Raw genomic sequence first — 13,073 nt, forward strand, 5'->3', positions numbered from 1 at the left:
GTCACTGGTAGGGAAGGGCGACAGGAAACATTCCTTCCATGAACTTCTTTAAGTTACCTTGGGGCCCAAGTCAATATATTTTAAGTAATTAATTTAAGGTTCATGACACCATCCCTCCCCTCAAGCTTCTTGTTTTTACCTCACATATGCAGCCGGTAGAACTTGGAAACTGTTTTTTCCCAGGAAGTAAAAGCTAGAATTTACAACTGAAACCAATGCATGGCATTGTTTAAATATCATGTCCACTCTGATAAATGAGATCTGGCCACAGACACTCTGTGCCTGCTCTACTGGGGAAACTGAATGCAGTTTCTTCATAGCCACTGCCAACACTTCCATAATAGGGGTGGGAAGAGCTTTAAAAAAACAAAAACAAACCCAGTGCCTGAGACTAAGGGACCTCTCAGAGCGCAAGCTGCATTAATACAGAGTGTGAAGGGGCTGCATTAACAGCTGAAAAAGAAGATTGAGAGGTAATTGCATTAGAGTCTATAGATCCTCTGACCTTTTGCAGAAGTAAATGGATACATTTGCTGTAACATCTCATGTGACAATAAAAGAAGGACAGAGTTCTTCCATTGATTTCAATAGGCCTGCCTTTGAAAGGCCTTACCAGGCAATAAGAGTAGAGAGCCTTCAAACCCTGATTCTGCAGCTGATTGGCCAATGTGGAAACGTGATTCTGGAAAAGATCAACCTTTCTTTTGATGAAGCAGGGCTCTTCTTATGTTCTTAACTTATTTATTACATTTATATCCCACCTTTCTGCCAAGGAGCTCAAGAGGATGGAGACTGTTCTTCCTGTTTAATCCATACAGCAACACTGTGAGCTTATTTAGGCTGAGAGTGATGTCTGGTCCAAAGTCACCCAGAGACTTTCCTAGTGGATCTGTCACACTTCCATCCAAAAACACAATGCCAGCAGCACTTGTTTGAAAGTAAGGAGAAGATATTTATTCAGGCTAATAGCAAGCACAAGGTCCAGAAGTCAAGAATCCTATGAGTGAAGCAATGGATTAATAGCCAAGTGGAAGCTACAAAGATGTCCCAACAGCTGGGGCACCTCTCCCACCAAGCTTTTAAATTCAAGGTGGAGTCCTCTTGTGCATCAGATGATGCCATCAGTGATGTCACCTGATAGGTGGGTTGTTGTGGTTTACGGGAAATGGCCTTGTAGGCCAAGATTGGCTTGCCAGCCAGAGGGTCTCCAACCCTGCATTCCTTGAACATCTCTTCCCAAAAGCCCAGGTAAAGTGATTCCTTCTTATTATAAACAGGATCTGTCAGCCACAAAGGGCTCCCTTCCCATCCTGGTGTTTTTCTTATATGCAAGCTGGGGGATGGGGGAGAGATTGGAATTTTTGCAGACATGCCGTCTGCAGTTCTGTTTGAATCTGCGTTTCCATTTCACTCACAAGAAGACCCAGATTCAATTTGGAGCAATTCTAATGGAGCCCACTTCCCGAATCTCTCCAAATCAGCCCAGTTTGACTTGAGATTCTTCTGAATCCAGTGCACACCTCTGGTTTGTTCTACTACCAGTGTGCCGTGTCCCTGGATTCTGGGGTGGGGATTTCTCCTGGCAAACCAGCCCTGCAAGATGGTCTTTTACCATAAAGCATCAAAAATTGGCTATGGAAGAATGGGCTGAAATACATGACAATGGCAAAAAGAAGCAAATCAGCCCTCCGGCACCATATTGTAGAAGACATTTGTGGGTGATTTTCTCCAGCTGTGATACTGCAAAAGCAACCATAACTAGTCCAACTGCATGTCATTGGAGGTGGAACAGTTCAGTTGCATGTGAGCACCGTGTGTGGCTGGCTGAATCTGCCTGGCCCTGCATGTTGATGGTGTATCTCTACATCCTCCAAAAGCAAAACAAAGATGCACTCTCTGCAGGTGATCAGAGATCACAATGGTTGCTTGGCAGACATTCCCTGGCAGCCCTCCTTACAGAACATCCTGATGCCCAGTATACCACATTCCCTTGGCTTTGCTTCTGTTCTCACACTTTCTTTGTATATGGTGCTGGGAGGTGAATACAGGGCCAGTGTTTGCCTAGTTACGAATTAGACAGGGAATGGAGAGTTCAGTGTCTCTTTAACCCAGTGATTTATATCTTTTTAAGGAAAAGCAGCCTTGGAAGGCTGAGCCTGGTAGCAGAGAAACTGTTTAAAGCAATAGGATACTGCATTAATTGTACAGTGGTACCTCGGGTGACATATGCTTCAGGTTACAGACTCCGCTAACCCAGAAATAGTACCTCGGGTTAAGAACTTTGCTTCAGGATGAGAACAGAAATTGCAGGGCGGCAGCAGGAGGCCCCATTAGCTAAAGTGGTGCTTCAGGTTAAGAACAGTTTCAGGTTAAGAACAGACCTCCGGAACGAATTAAGTACTTAACCCGAGGTATCACTGTATAGTGCAAATGTTTCTGCCAATTGCATTCCAACTCACTGGGGAGTGGGGAGCAAAGAAATGGCAGGAAGGATTAAGAAGTCTTCACCTGCTCTCAGTGTTCAAAATTAGCCAGGTGCCATCCGGGCTAGAAATATTTTTTGTTTGTTTTCTGGACATTTGTCTAGGAAGGGACAGAAACCGGGGCAGGGGGGGGGAGAGAATAGAATTATAAAATGTTATGTTTTGTTTTACTTGGTCAATGTGACCTATAATTAATATAATAAAGGGAAAATTTGTGAAGGGGAAGTTAGATCGACCTTAAAAAAAAAAAAGAAATTAATGATTATAAGAGAATTGGATAGTTGAATACAGATAAACAAAAGATTTTAATTTTTAAAAGTAATGTGAATATCTTTAAGAGGTTAGTTAAGAACTTGCTGAATTAATTCTGGAATTGGGATGTAAGAGGAGGGGGTGGGGGGAAGTCAATGAAAGTGGGTAAAGAAACTTAGGGTATGTAATTGTTTGTGTGTTTGTTTGTCTTTGTCTTTGTGTGTGTGTCTGTTGTTATAAAATGTAAAAACCCAATAAAAATTATTTAAAAAAAAAACAAAATTAGCCAGGTGCCAGGCACATTTTGCACCTGGCTATTGGCCATTTGCGACCAAGAGAAGAAGTTGCCCAGGCACCAGGATGGAGCCTGATGTCTGCATCATTTGGAGGTGCATGTTTTCACACACTAGTAACCAGTGCTATTTTTGTAGAAAAAAGGGTGCCAGAACTGACAATGAACACCTCCCTCCCTCTGGCTGAAACCCCCCCCCAGCTAGCAACACATCCTGTAGAGTTCTGTCCATTATATTTTATCTGCCCAATCAGAATGAATTTCTGGAACCCAAAAGTCGTATTGAAAAAAATGACTTTTGAGCCGCTTGGCCCCAAAATAGCAACTAGGCATTCTGCTTCGGTGACTGTCACCCTGGTTTAAGGAGCCATTTGGTGCCTAACTTACATATCTGAGTTTCTAACACTGCCTGCTCTCACTGAGCTACAATTCTCAGAGTTCCCTGAGAAAGACAGGTGGACTGTTAAATTGCTTTGGAAATTGCTGCTCTGTGTAGGGAACAGAGGTCTCCATACTGTGGGATGTAAAACACAGGAGCAGTCAATTACAACATTCCTAGAGTGTACATGTTAAGACATGGGGAGGGATGTCTGTCCAGCCAGCAGGTAAACTTCCTGGGACAGACTTCCTCCGCATGTGACCAGAGGTGGGTGTGGCCTCACCTGTGCAGGTAAATGATAAAAGCACAGTGCAGGACAGCCATCTCTCTCTTGCCTCTTGCTCTCTTGCCTCTCTCTCATCTTCATCTTTCGAAGAAGCAACATGCCCTCTTGGCTCCCAGCCAAGAGAGGAGAAAAGGACTATCTTCTTAAAAGATAGATTCTAAATGTATTTTACCTTTTTAAGCCTGTCTGCCTTCTGGGATCATATTGTGAACAGAACGAGAGTAAACTCTTTTATACTTTTACAAAGACTGTGTTGTGTCTTCTATTTTAAGAGGGAACAAAGGGGAAATTACCAGAGTAATTATTATAGAGGTTCTAGCGAACCTGAGCACAAGTTACAGTTGGAAACTTAAAAAGGGAATGTCTATTAACTCTGCTGATATTTTGGGAACTTGTTAGCACAAGTTGGATAAGGATATAATCTCACAATATATCCTCTCCTGCATCCCTGAACATTCCCACACATACAACTCTAATCACACCCTTAATTAACTGCAGTCCTCAGGATGCTTTGGAGGAAGCCGTAAGTGTTAAAGTGGTATGATATTGGCTTAAATGTATAGTGCAGATGGGACCTTACTTCAATACTGGGAACAGGAAGCCCTTCCACCACATCCAACGACAGCAGGCTAGCTTTCAGGGTGCAGGGTATGCTATCTTAGGATACTCAAGAGGAATGGCTGCCATACCAACCAGCATATGCCACCTGAGTTAACCACCTCCCTCTGCCTAATAGTAGGGCTGACCTGCTCCCATCTCCTGCTTCCCAATCCTTTTAACTGTAGGAGGTGCCGGAACTGAGTTTTGGCAAGTTGTGGCTGGTAAAAAGCCCTGGGTTTCCCCTTCTGTTTGCATCAGGCAAAGGGAAAGAGAGAGCGAGAGAGAGGTTTGCATACTAATAGATCTCATGACTTCGGGACTTGTTTAAGCTCTTTCTTGTGCTTCTGCTCGCAGCTCCTAATCTAGCAGTTAATTGTCACCCGGATGATTCATGTTCCCCTCCACTGCATATCAATACTGGTTTTGTTTTGACCTCAGCACCCAGGCTGCAGGCTGAAGCCATTTTGGAAGCAGCTCGTCTGATACTGAGCATCTGCTGTGTCCTCTTTTGCCCCTGGCTGCATTCACTGAACCTCAGTGGTGGCCGGTGCCCATTGGGCCTGGTAGGGCAGGTAAGGCAGGGAGGCTAACCATAGGTGGAGCCAGAAGCAATGGCAAGAAGAGTCAACTAATTTGGTTTCCATCCAATGTTGAAACGAAGAAGAAGGAAAGCACCCAAGGGCCTGGGCAGACTTCCAAGGGCCACATGCATGTTAGTGACATGTGGGGCTAGAGGCAGAAGTGGGTGGAAAAACTAAATTCTACCTAAGTGTAAATTTTACCTTTGTACTGTTACAGATCTGGGGTCATCTGGGAGCGAATGTTAGAAATCCATAAAGATTTCTGTTCAGATAATACTGGGAGTTTTGAAGGGAAGGTGCCAGGCAGGTGAAAAATACAGCTAAGCCCCCCCCCCCCCAGGCCAGGGCTTCACCTGAGATAGAAGTCACTAAGAATGACAAAAGGTGCTGGAAGCAAGTCATTAACAATCAACCAGGCAGGAGGCTGTGTTGGTGCTGGGAGGAGGCTGCCAAGGGGAAGCGTGATATCACACAGGAAAAATATGTCCTTTAGGAAAACAGAGGTCTGGATAAGAGGAATGAGCAGATAGATGGAAAGGAGTTACCTGGAGCAGGGCTTTTTTTTTGTGAAGCGGAAAGGAAGCGGGCAGAACTCCATGAGCAGCCATGAAGGCCAGAACCACCTTGGCAGGCCGGGGCAGAGTCACAGAAATGGCAGGCAGGATGTCTCAGACTCCAGTGCTGCTTTGGGAACAAGCCCCTCTGGAGATGTAATGCTCTGAACTCTTTCTGGACAAGACCTAGGTGTAAATATATGTACAATAAACCATATATATTTCATTGGAACTGAGTGAAGATGGCGGCTGCCAGCAGCGAAAATACCTTTGGATTGATTTGGCAGAAACACCAGCATGTGAGGAGATGCTGCAAACTTATAGAGGGGAATCATAGACATAGAATCCACACAGAAATGCATCATTGTTTGCTTCAACTTGCTTGTGGGAACAACTCAGAGGCCATGAAAGAAGAAAGGTTAACAACAGGAAAAATTAGAGGGACTATCGGAAATGACTATGAAAAGCAGTAGAGATATGAGATGATTAGAACCCTCCAAACTTGAAGCATGGGAAGTCCCATTTAAAAAAGTATAATTTGGCAGAATATTTGGATTATTTGATATGCATATGTATAATTTGGAATATTTAATGTGATTGGATTGGATTGTTAAAGTGGAAAATTTAATAAAAATGAATTAAAAAACAACAACAAACCATATATATTTTTAGAGACACTAATTTCTGCTGTGCCTTGATGTCCCAGCAGAAACACACCCCATAGGGAGTGCCTGGAACCCCCTGGAAACTTGCTGCTGCTCAGCAGAGACTGGGGGTGCCTCACAACCTTTTAAACAGGCACATTAGGCTAGTGTCTGTAAAGATTCACACACCCTTCTCTACCCTTCTTCCCGGCAAAGCAGGAGTCACTGAGAGCATTCAAGGACACATTCCAGCCAGGGGAAAATACTCCAGGAGAGCAGAGCCAGTCTCGGGTGCAGCAATTGGGAAGGGGACCAAGGGCCAGAGAGAGGGGCTTGGAAGGCCACATTTTGCACCAGATCCCAAGGTTCCCCCAGACCCTCCAAGTGTCCCTATTTTCCAGGGACAGTCCTGGATTTTACAGAAGCGATCCCAGTTTCTGGTTTGATCCCAGAATGTCCCTCTTTCCCTTCGGACGTCCCTTTTTTCATCGGAGAAATGTTGGAAGGTATGGTGCGAACCCTGTGCCAAGGAGATAAGTAACAATGCAATCTTTGGAAGACAGCTGAAGGCAGCCCTGTATAGGGAAGGGTTTTTTAATGTTTTATTATGTAGCAAACTAGTCCAATGTATAGATATTATTATTATGGAGTAAAGGGACCCCTGACCAGTAGGTCCAGTCATAACCGACTCTGGGGTTGTGGTGCTCATCTCGCTTTATTGGCCAAGGGAGCCGGCATACAACTTCCGGGTCATGTGGCCAGCATGACTAAGCCGCTTCTGGCGAACCAGAGCAGCGCACGGAAACGCCGTTTACCTTCCCACCAGAGTGGTACCTATTTATCTACTTGCACTTTGACGTGCTTTCGAACTGCTAGGTTGGCAGGAGCAGGGACCGAGCAACGGGAGGTCACCCCGTCGTAGGGATTCGAACCGCTGACCTTCTGATCAGCAAGTCCTAGACTCTGTGGTTTAACCCACAGCGCCACCCGTGTCTCTATTATGGAGTAGGACACCCCCTATTTTCATTAGAGAAATGTTGGAGGGGATGTTCTCCTTACCTGCTATACACACTTATAGTTCCTTATCTATCTCCTTATCTATCCAGGCAAGAATTCAAGTGCACTTTCCTGCCAGGCAAAAATAATCAACGAGAGCATGGGTAAAAAGCAGGGGTCGTGGAGAACATAGCCTGTGAAGAGTGGGTATGGCTTGTGGGGAGGATGTGGGGGTACATAATGAGTATTGTGGGTCCACATTCCCCCCACCCTCCAACCTGAGATTCTACACCCTTGCTTCTGATTAAGTTTCACCCCTTTTTGAGTTTAATTATGATAAAAGTGTGTATTGGCAATATGTAATATGAAATCGAAATATGGAATAGATGGGAGGTTGGGTTTTTAGTTTTAAGACCAATATATGTTTGATTGTTTGTTAAGAAAATTATGTATCTATGGTTATTGCTGTGTGTAATTTGGTATTTGTGTTTTTTCTTTTTTCTTGCTATATCAATAAAAAGTAAAAAGTAAAAAAAAAGTTTCACCCCTTTTTGGCATCGGTTGCTCCATTTGCAAACTGAAACCTTTCTTTCTGCGTTCTCGTTTGTTTTTTCAGCACCACCCCGGCGTTAGCCCAAATGCCGACGAGTTCATTCCTATGCACAGGAGCACATTTCTGAATCAACAACGTGAAGGCATAGCAGTCCTTCAGACATTCTTGCTCTTCTGGGTGCTAAGGAGAGGAAAGGGCACGTGAGCTGTGCCTCCCTCCGCTGTGTTGCCTGGGTCCCAGTGAAATGTCAGGGCAAGGATTTGAGGTTGTTTCCAGGTTAACCATTGTGAGGCCTAGATCACCATCCGCCTTGCCTCATGCCATTGAGAGCCAGGGCTGGGAGCATTAACTGCTTGACTGCTGTGCTGTACTCAGACACAGTGAATTAACTGTGTCCTGTCCTTACAAGCACAGTCAGCCTCCGCTGCTTATTCCTGTCAATTCAATCCAATATTTAGACGATTAAAAGTGTGTTGCTGTTGTTCTTAAAAAACCAACATCTTTATTTTTGTTGTAATCGTTTGCTGTTGGTCATCAAGAGACTTGATCATCTAAACCAGGCATGTCCAAAGTCCATTTCGGGGGCAGTTTATTTCCTGGGGTAAAATCCTAAAAAACCTCAACAACTTCAAACCCTAAAAAAAGCTCAACCTTCACTTCATCAAATCCGTTTGGACACCACTGATGAATCATAGTCATGCTTAGTACTTAATAGTTTGCCAGTGTGGTGTAGTTAGAACAGACTTAGGGCCCAGCTACATGAATAAAAAATAGCGTTTTAAATGTGTTATAAACATGGAACACCAGATGGCACTGTAGAGCACAAAACTTTTCTATGCAATTTTACATACAGTTCCCCCCTTTTGTTATAGTGATTTAATTTATGACTTATTCATAGTGTTTCCCCCCTTTGTGTAGATCCACCCTTAGAGTGTCGGACTAGGATCTCGTTTGAAATCCTCTCTCAGCCTTGAAGCTCACTGGGCGCTGTTGGGTAGATCACTGCCTCTTAGCCTCATCTACCTCACAGGGTTGTTGTTATAAAATGGGGGTTGGGAGAACCATGAACGCCACCTTGAGTTCATTGGAGGAAAGGTTGGACATACAATGAAGTGTTGATTTTGTTGATTCACAACGAAGATCACTTCTACTATGGGCAGTAAAAAAAATTATTAAAAAGTTGGAGGGACTCTATAGTCATAAATACTGTCACAAAAAGCACTGATGTAAGGACAGATTGTGAAGCTGAGGCTCCAATACTTTGGCCACCTCATGAGAAGAGAAGACTCCCTGGAAAAGACCCTGATGCTGGGAAAGATGGAGGGCACAAGGAGAAGGGGACGACAGAGGACGAGATGGTTGGACAGTGCTCTTGAAGCTACAAACATGAGTCTGACCAAACTGCAGGAGGCAGTGGAAGACAGGAGTGCTTGGCATGCTCTGGTCCATGGGGTCACGAAGAGTCAGACACAACTAAACGACTAAACAACAACAACAACAACAATGTGATAAATAAAAATAAATACTGTTTAAAGGTGCAATCGGAGGGTTCAGGGTGGCACCCATAGAGCCATAGGATACTGCAGACCTCCCTCTTTGTGGGTGGAGAGGAAGGTCTCATTACAGGGGGGGGGCCTGCAGTAAATATGTCATAGGATATTATTATGATCACATCCACACCAGAATTGAATTGATGGGATATTTCTATTGTTAATGTCAGCTGATGAGGTCTCAGACTCTACCCCATTCTGTTATATTTGCATATTTAAAAAAAGATATGGAGGGCCCACGCCTGATCTAGGGCCCTGCAGGACTTGACATCTTTCCACAGGGCCTGCAAGACAGAGCTGCTCCACCAGGCCTTTGGCCAAGGCACAGCCTGACCCCCTCCTTTGGTAATCCTCATAAAACTCTAGCCCAATGGTTGCCATTAATTTGATTTTGAATTGATTTTAGAATGAAATGATTTTAGAATGCTGTGTTACTTTTATTGTTGTTAGCCGCTCTGAGCCCGGCTTCGGCTGGGGAGGGCGGGATATAAATAAAATTGTTGTTGTTGTTGTTGTTGTTGTTGTTGTTGTTGTTACAGTGGTACCTCTGGTTACGTACTTAATTTGTTCCGGAGGTCTGTTCTTAACCTGAAACTGTTCTTAACCAGAAGCACCACTTTAGCTAATGGGGCCTCCCGCTGCTGCCGTGCCGCAGAAGCACAATTTCTGTTCTCATCCTGAAGCAAAGTTCTTAACCCGAGGTATTATTTCTGGGTTAGCGGAGTCTGTAACCTGAAGCGTATGTAACCTGAAGTGTAGGTAACCCGAGGTACCACTGTATTATTATCTAACCAGTAGCTCTGGTGGGGACACTTATCGCCGAGCCGACGGCTTCCGATTCTGGCTTTTCCAGCACCAGAGAGCCATGCTCATACCACCTCCTTCAAGTGATCTCTACCCCTTAATGCTAATGCTGAGTGTCCTTTGCTTCTTCTTCTTCTTCCTAGATCTGCTGGAAGGAGTCAATATCACCAGCCCGGTGCTGTTAATCCACGGTACGGTTGGCAAGTCTGCCCTGCTCTCCGTGAAATACACCAGCACCAGCCGTGACAAACCCGTGATCAAATGGCAGGTGAAGCGTGACAAGGCTGTGACAGTGGTCCAGTCCATCGGCACCGGGATCATTGGTAACCTGCGGCCGGAGTACAGGGACCGGATTAGAATCTTTGAGAATGGCTCCTTGCTGATCAACGAGCTGCAGCTCTCTGACGAGGGGACGTATGAAGTGGAAATCTCCATTACGGACGACACTTTTACAGGGGAGATGAACATCAACCTTACAGTGGATGGTAAGTGAGCCTTAGAAAAAATGAACTTTTTTAAAAAGTTCATTAAGGTAAAAGGACCCCTGACCACTAGGTCCAGTCGTGACCGACTCTGGGGTTGCAGCGCTCATCTCGCTTTATTGGCCGAGAAAGCCGGTGTAAAGCCTCCAGGTCATGTCGCCAGCATGACTATGCCGCTTCTGGCGAACCAGAGCAGCGCACGGAAATGCCATTTACCTTCCCGCCGGAGCGGTACCTATTTATCTACTTGCACTGGCGTGCTTTCGAACTGCTAGGTTGGCAGGAGCTGGGACTGAGCGACGGGAGCTCACCCTGTCACAGGGATTCGAACTGCTGACCTTCTGATCGGCAAGCCCTAGGCTCTGTGGTTTAACCCACAGCGCCACCCGCGTCCCGTAGAAAGTTCATTAGTTAAAGGTATTTATTTATTCTATTGGTGTGGGAAAAGAGACTTTCATGCAGCTTTGACATATAATAACACATGGTTTGGACTAGGAATGGGCAAATCTGTCAATTTCAGTTCCTCCTTTTCCACATATTAAAATTCATTTCCCCACCAATTTGCATGGAGAGAGAGGGAGAGAGAGAGAATCAGAAGCATTTCAGTGCAAATTTCTTTTGATACATACATTTTTAATGCAGTTTTGCCTAATCTGCACAATTGTGCAAGGCATTTTTTCCTAATTTTTGTACACTGTTTTTGTTTGTTATTTTCACTAATTTATATACAAATTTGACTCTGGTGTGTGCACATTGTTGCATGCCTTAGTGGGCTGCAGAACTGCATTTCAAAATTCAGAGAAGTGTGAATTTCAGAGGGATGGCTGAGTTTCGGTTCACATCCCGTTTCAGAAAATGAGAATCAGGTAAGTTCACTTTCAAACATGAATTGGATAAAAAAAAAAATCTCCCTCATGCCAAGCTTGGGCCTTCCTGAAAACCTTTTGCAAAACATCGTCCGCAGTTGCTACTATAAATGAAACCTCCTCCTGTATATACCCAGTAAGTTCAAATCCAGTGGAGAGCTTGGAGACACTGTGCTTCATTGTCTCATGCCAGCTGGCTTGGATTTCAGTGTCATTGTCAAAGCACAACTGCCATCATGTGACAAATGCTCTTTTCTTTTCTCTAGGCTTGCCTTGCTTGCCATTTAGCCCTCTCCTATAACTCCATTGCTTTCTACGGGACCACCTCTCCTGGTATGTCCCATGGAGGACCATACGGTCTTCAAACACAAACATCTTGGATGTCCCGGGCCACAAGGAGGTTAGGCTGGCCTCAATCAGAGCTAGGGCTTTTTCAGCTCCATAGTTTTATCATTTTCTTCACTTTCCTCTTTACTGTTAATCTTTGCTTGTTTTGTCTTTGTCTTCCTAGTTCCAATTTCAAAGCCTCATGTGGCCCTGGCCTCTTCCACTGTGCTGGAGCTCAGCGAATATTTCACTCTGAACTGCTCCCATGAAAATGGCACCAAGCCCAGCTATACATGGCTGAAGGACAGCAAGCCCCTCAGCAATGACTCCCGGCTGATCCTCTCCCATGACCAGAAGGTGCTGACCATCACCAGAGTCCTGATGTCTGATGATGACACCTACAGTTGTTTGGTGGAGAACCCCATCAGCAACGGGCGCAGCATCCCCATAAAACTTACCGTCTACAGTGAGTATGGTCAACGCAGATACCGTACACAGAAGGGACAACCAGAGACTGGGTCTGCCTTAATTATTTTATACCTTGCCATGTGAAAAATCCCAAAGCCTTCCTTTTAGGAATTCTAGGTGCCGAAATCACAAAGGAGAAGAAAAAACTGTTTATGCATGCGACCACGGCTGCACAGATGTTATTGGCCCAGAGATGGAAAGAAGATAAAGTCCCTACCAGAGAAGAATGGCACATCAAGTTGATGGATTATGCCAAAATGGCCAAAATTTTGAAGAATCAGAAACCAGGAAGGCCAAAATTTTAATAAGGAATGGGGGAAATTTATAACCTATCTTAAAAACCATTGTAAATAGTTAAAATAGTAGGATTGGAATTTCACTTGTAGTTTAATGGTGAATTTTGGGCACAATGGAGAGGCAAAAGATTTGGGATTATCATAAAAGATGCAGGAGGAAATGATTAAGAATAGGACCCACAAAGGGGAGGAGGGAAGTACAAGAGATTCCTTGGAATCTTGTTTTTATGTTGTAAGTTAGATATGTGACTGTAAAATTTTAATTTGAAAAACCAAATAAATAAATAAAATTAGTAGTAGTAGTAATAATAATACTGTAATAATAATAATAATGTTATAATAATAATATAATAATGTAATAATAATAATAATGATAATGTAATAATGATAATGTAATAATAATAATAATAATAATAATAATAATAATAATAATAATAATGGAACTGGAAACAAAGGCGGAAAATGTCCTGGCCTTGATGAAGCCAACATTCCATTACTTTCCGAAAATTTATGGATGTTCCAGATTTTTTATTCAGGTTCTTATCCAGTGCTAGAGTAGATCTATTGAAGTTAATGGACATCTTGCACTATACATTTAAAGCAGCATGTATCATTCCACTTTAAAGAGCCATGTCTTCTTCCAAAGAATCCTGGGACCTG

At 43.9% G+C, this 13,073-nt stretch overlaps 1 protein-coding gene across 1 annotated transcript in view; it reads left to right on the forward strand.

The window, feature by feature from the left end:
* Window positions 1-13,073, forward strand: part of HEPACAM (hepatic and glial cell adhesion molecule) — a 40,747-nt gene that overhangs the window by 15,185 nt on the left and 12,489 nt on the right. The window contains exons 2-3 of the mRNA XM_081843348.1: window positions 10,118-10,459; window positions 11,834-12,115. Of these exons, the coding sequence (XP_081699474.1) occupies window positions 10,118-10,459; window positions 11,834-12,115 (624 nt within the window). The remainder of the gene's footprint in view (window positions 1-10,117; window positions 10,460-11,833; window positions 12,116-13,073) is intronic.

The sequence above is a fragment of the Podarcis erhardii genome (assembly GCF_964252035.2).
Source record: "Podarcis erhardii genome assembly, chromosome: 16".
In the NCBI taxonomy this organism is placed as follows: Eukaryota; Metazoa; Chordata; class Lepidosauria; order Squamata; family Lacertidae; genus Podarcis; species Podarcis erhardii.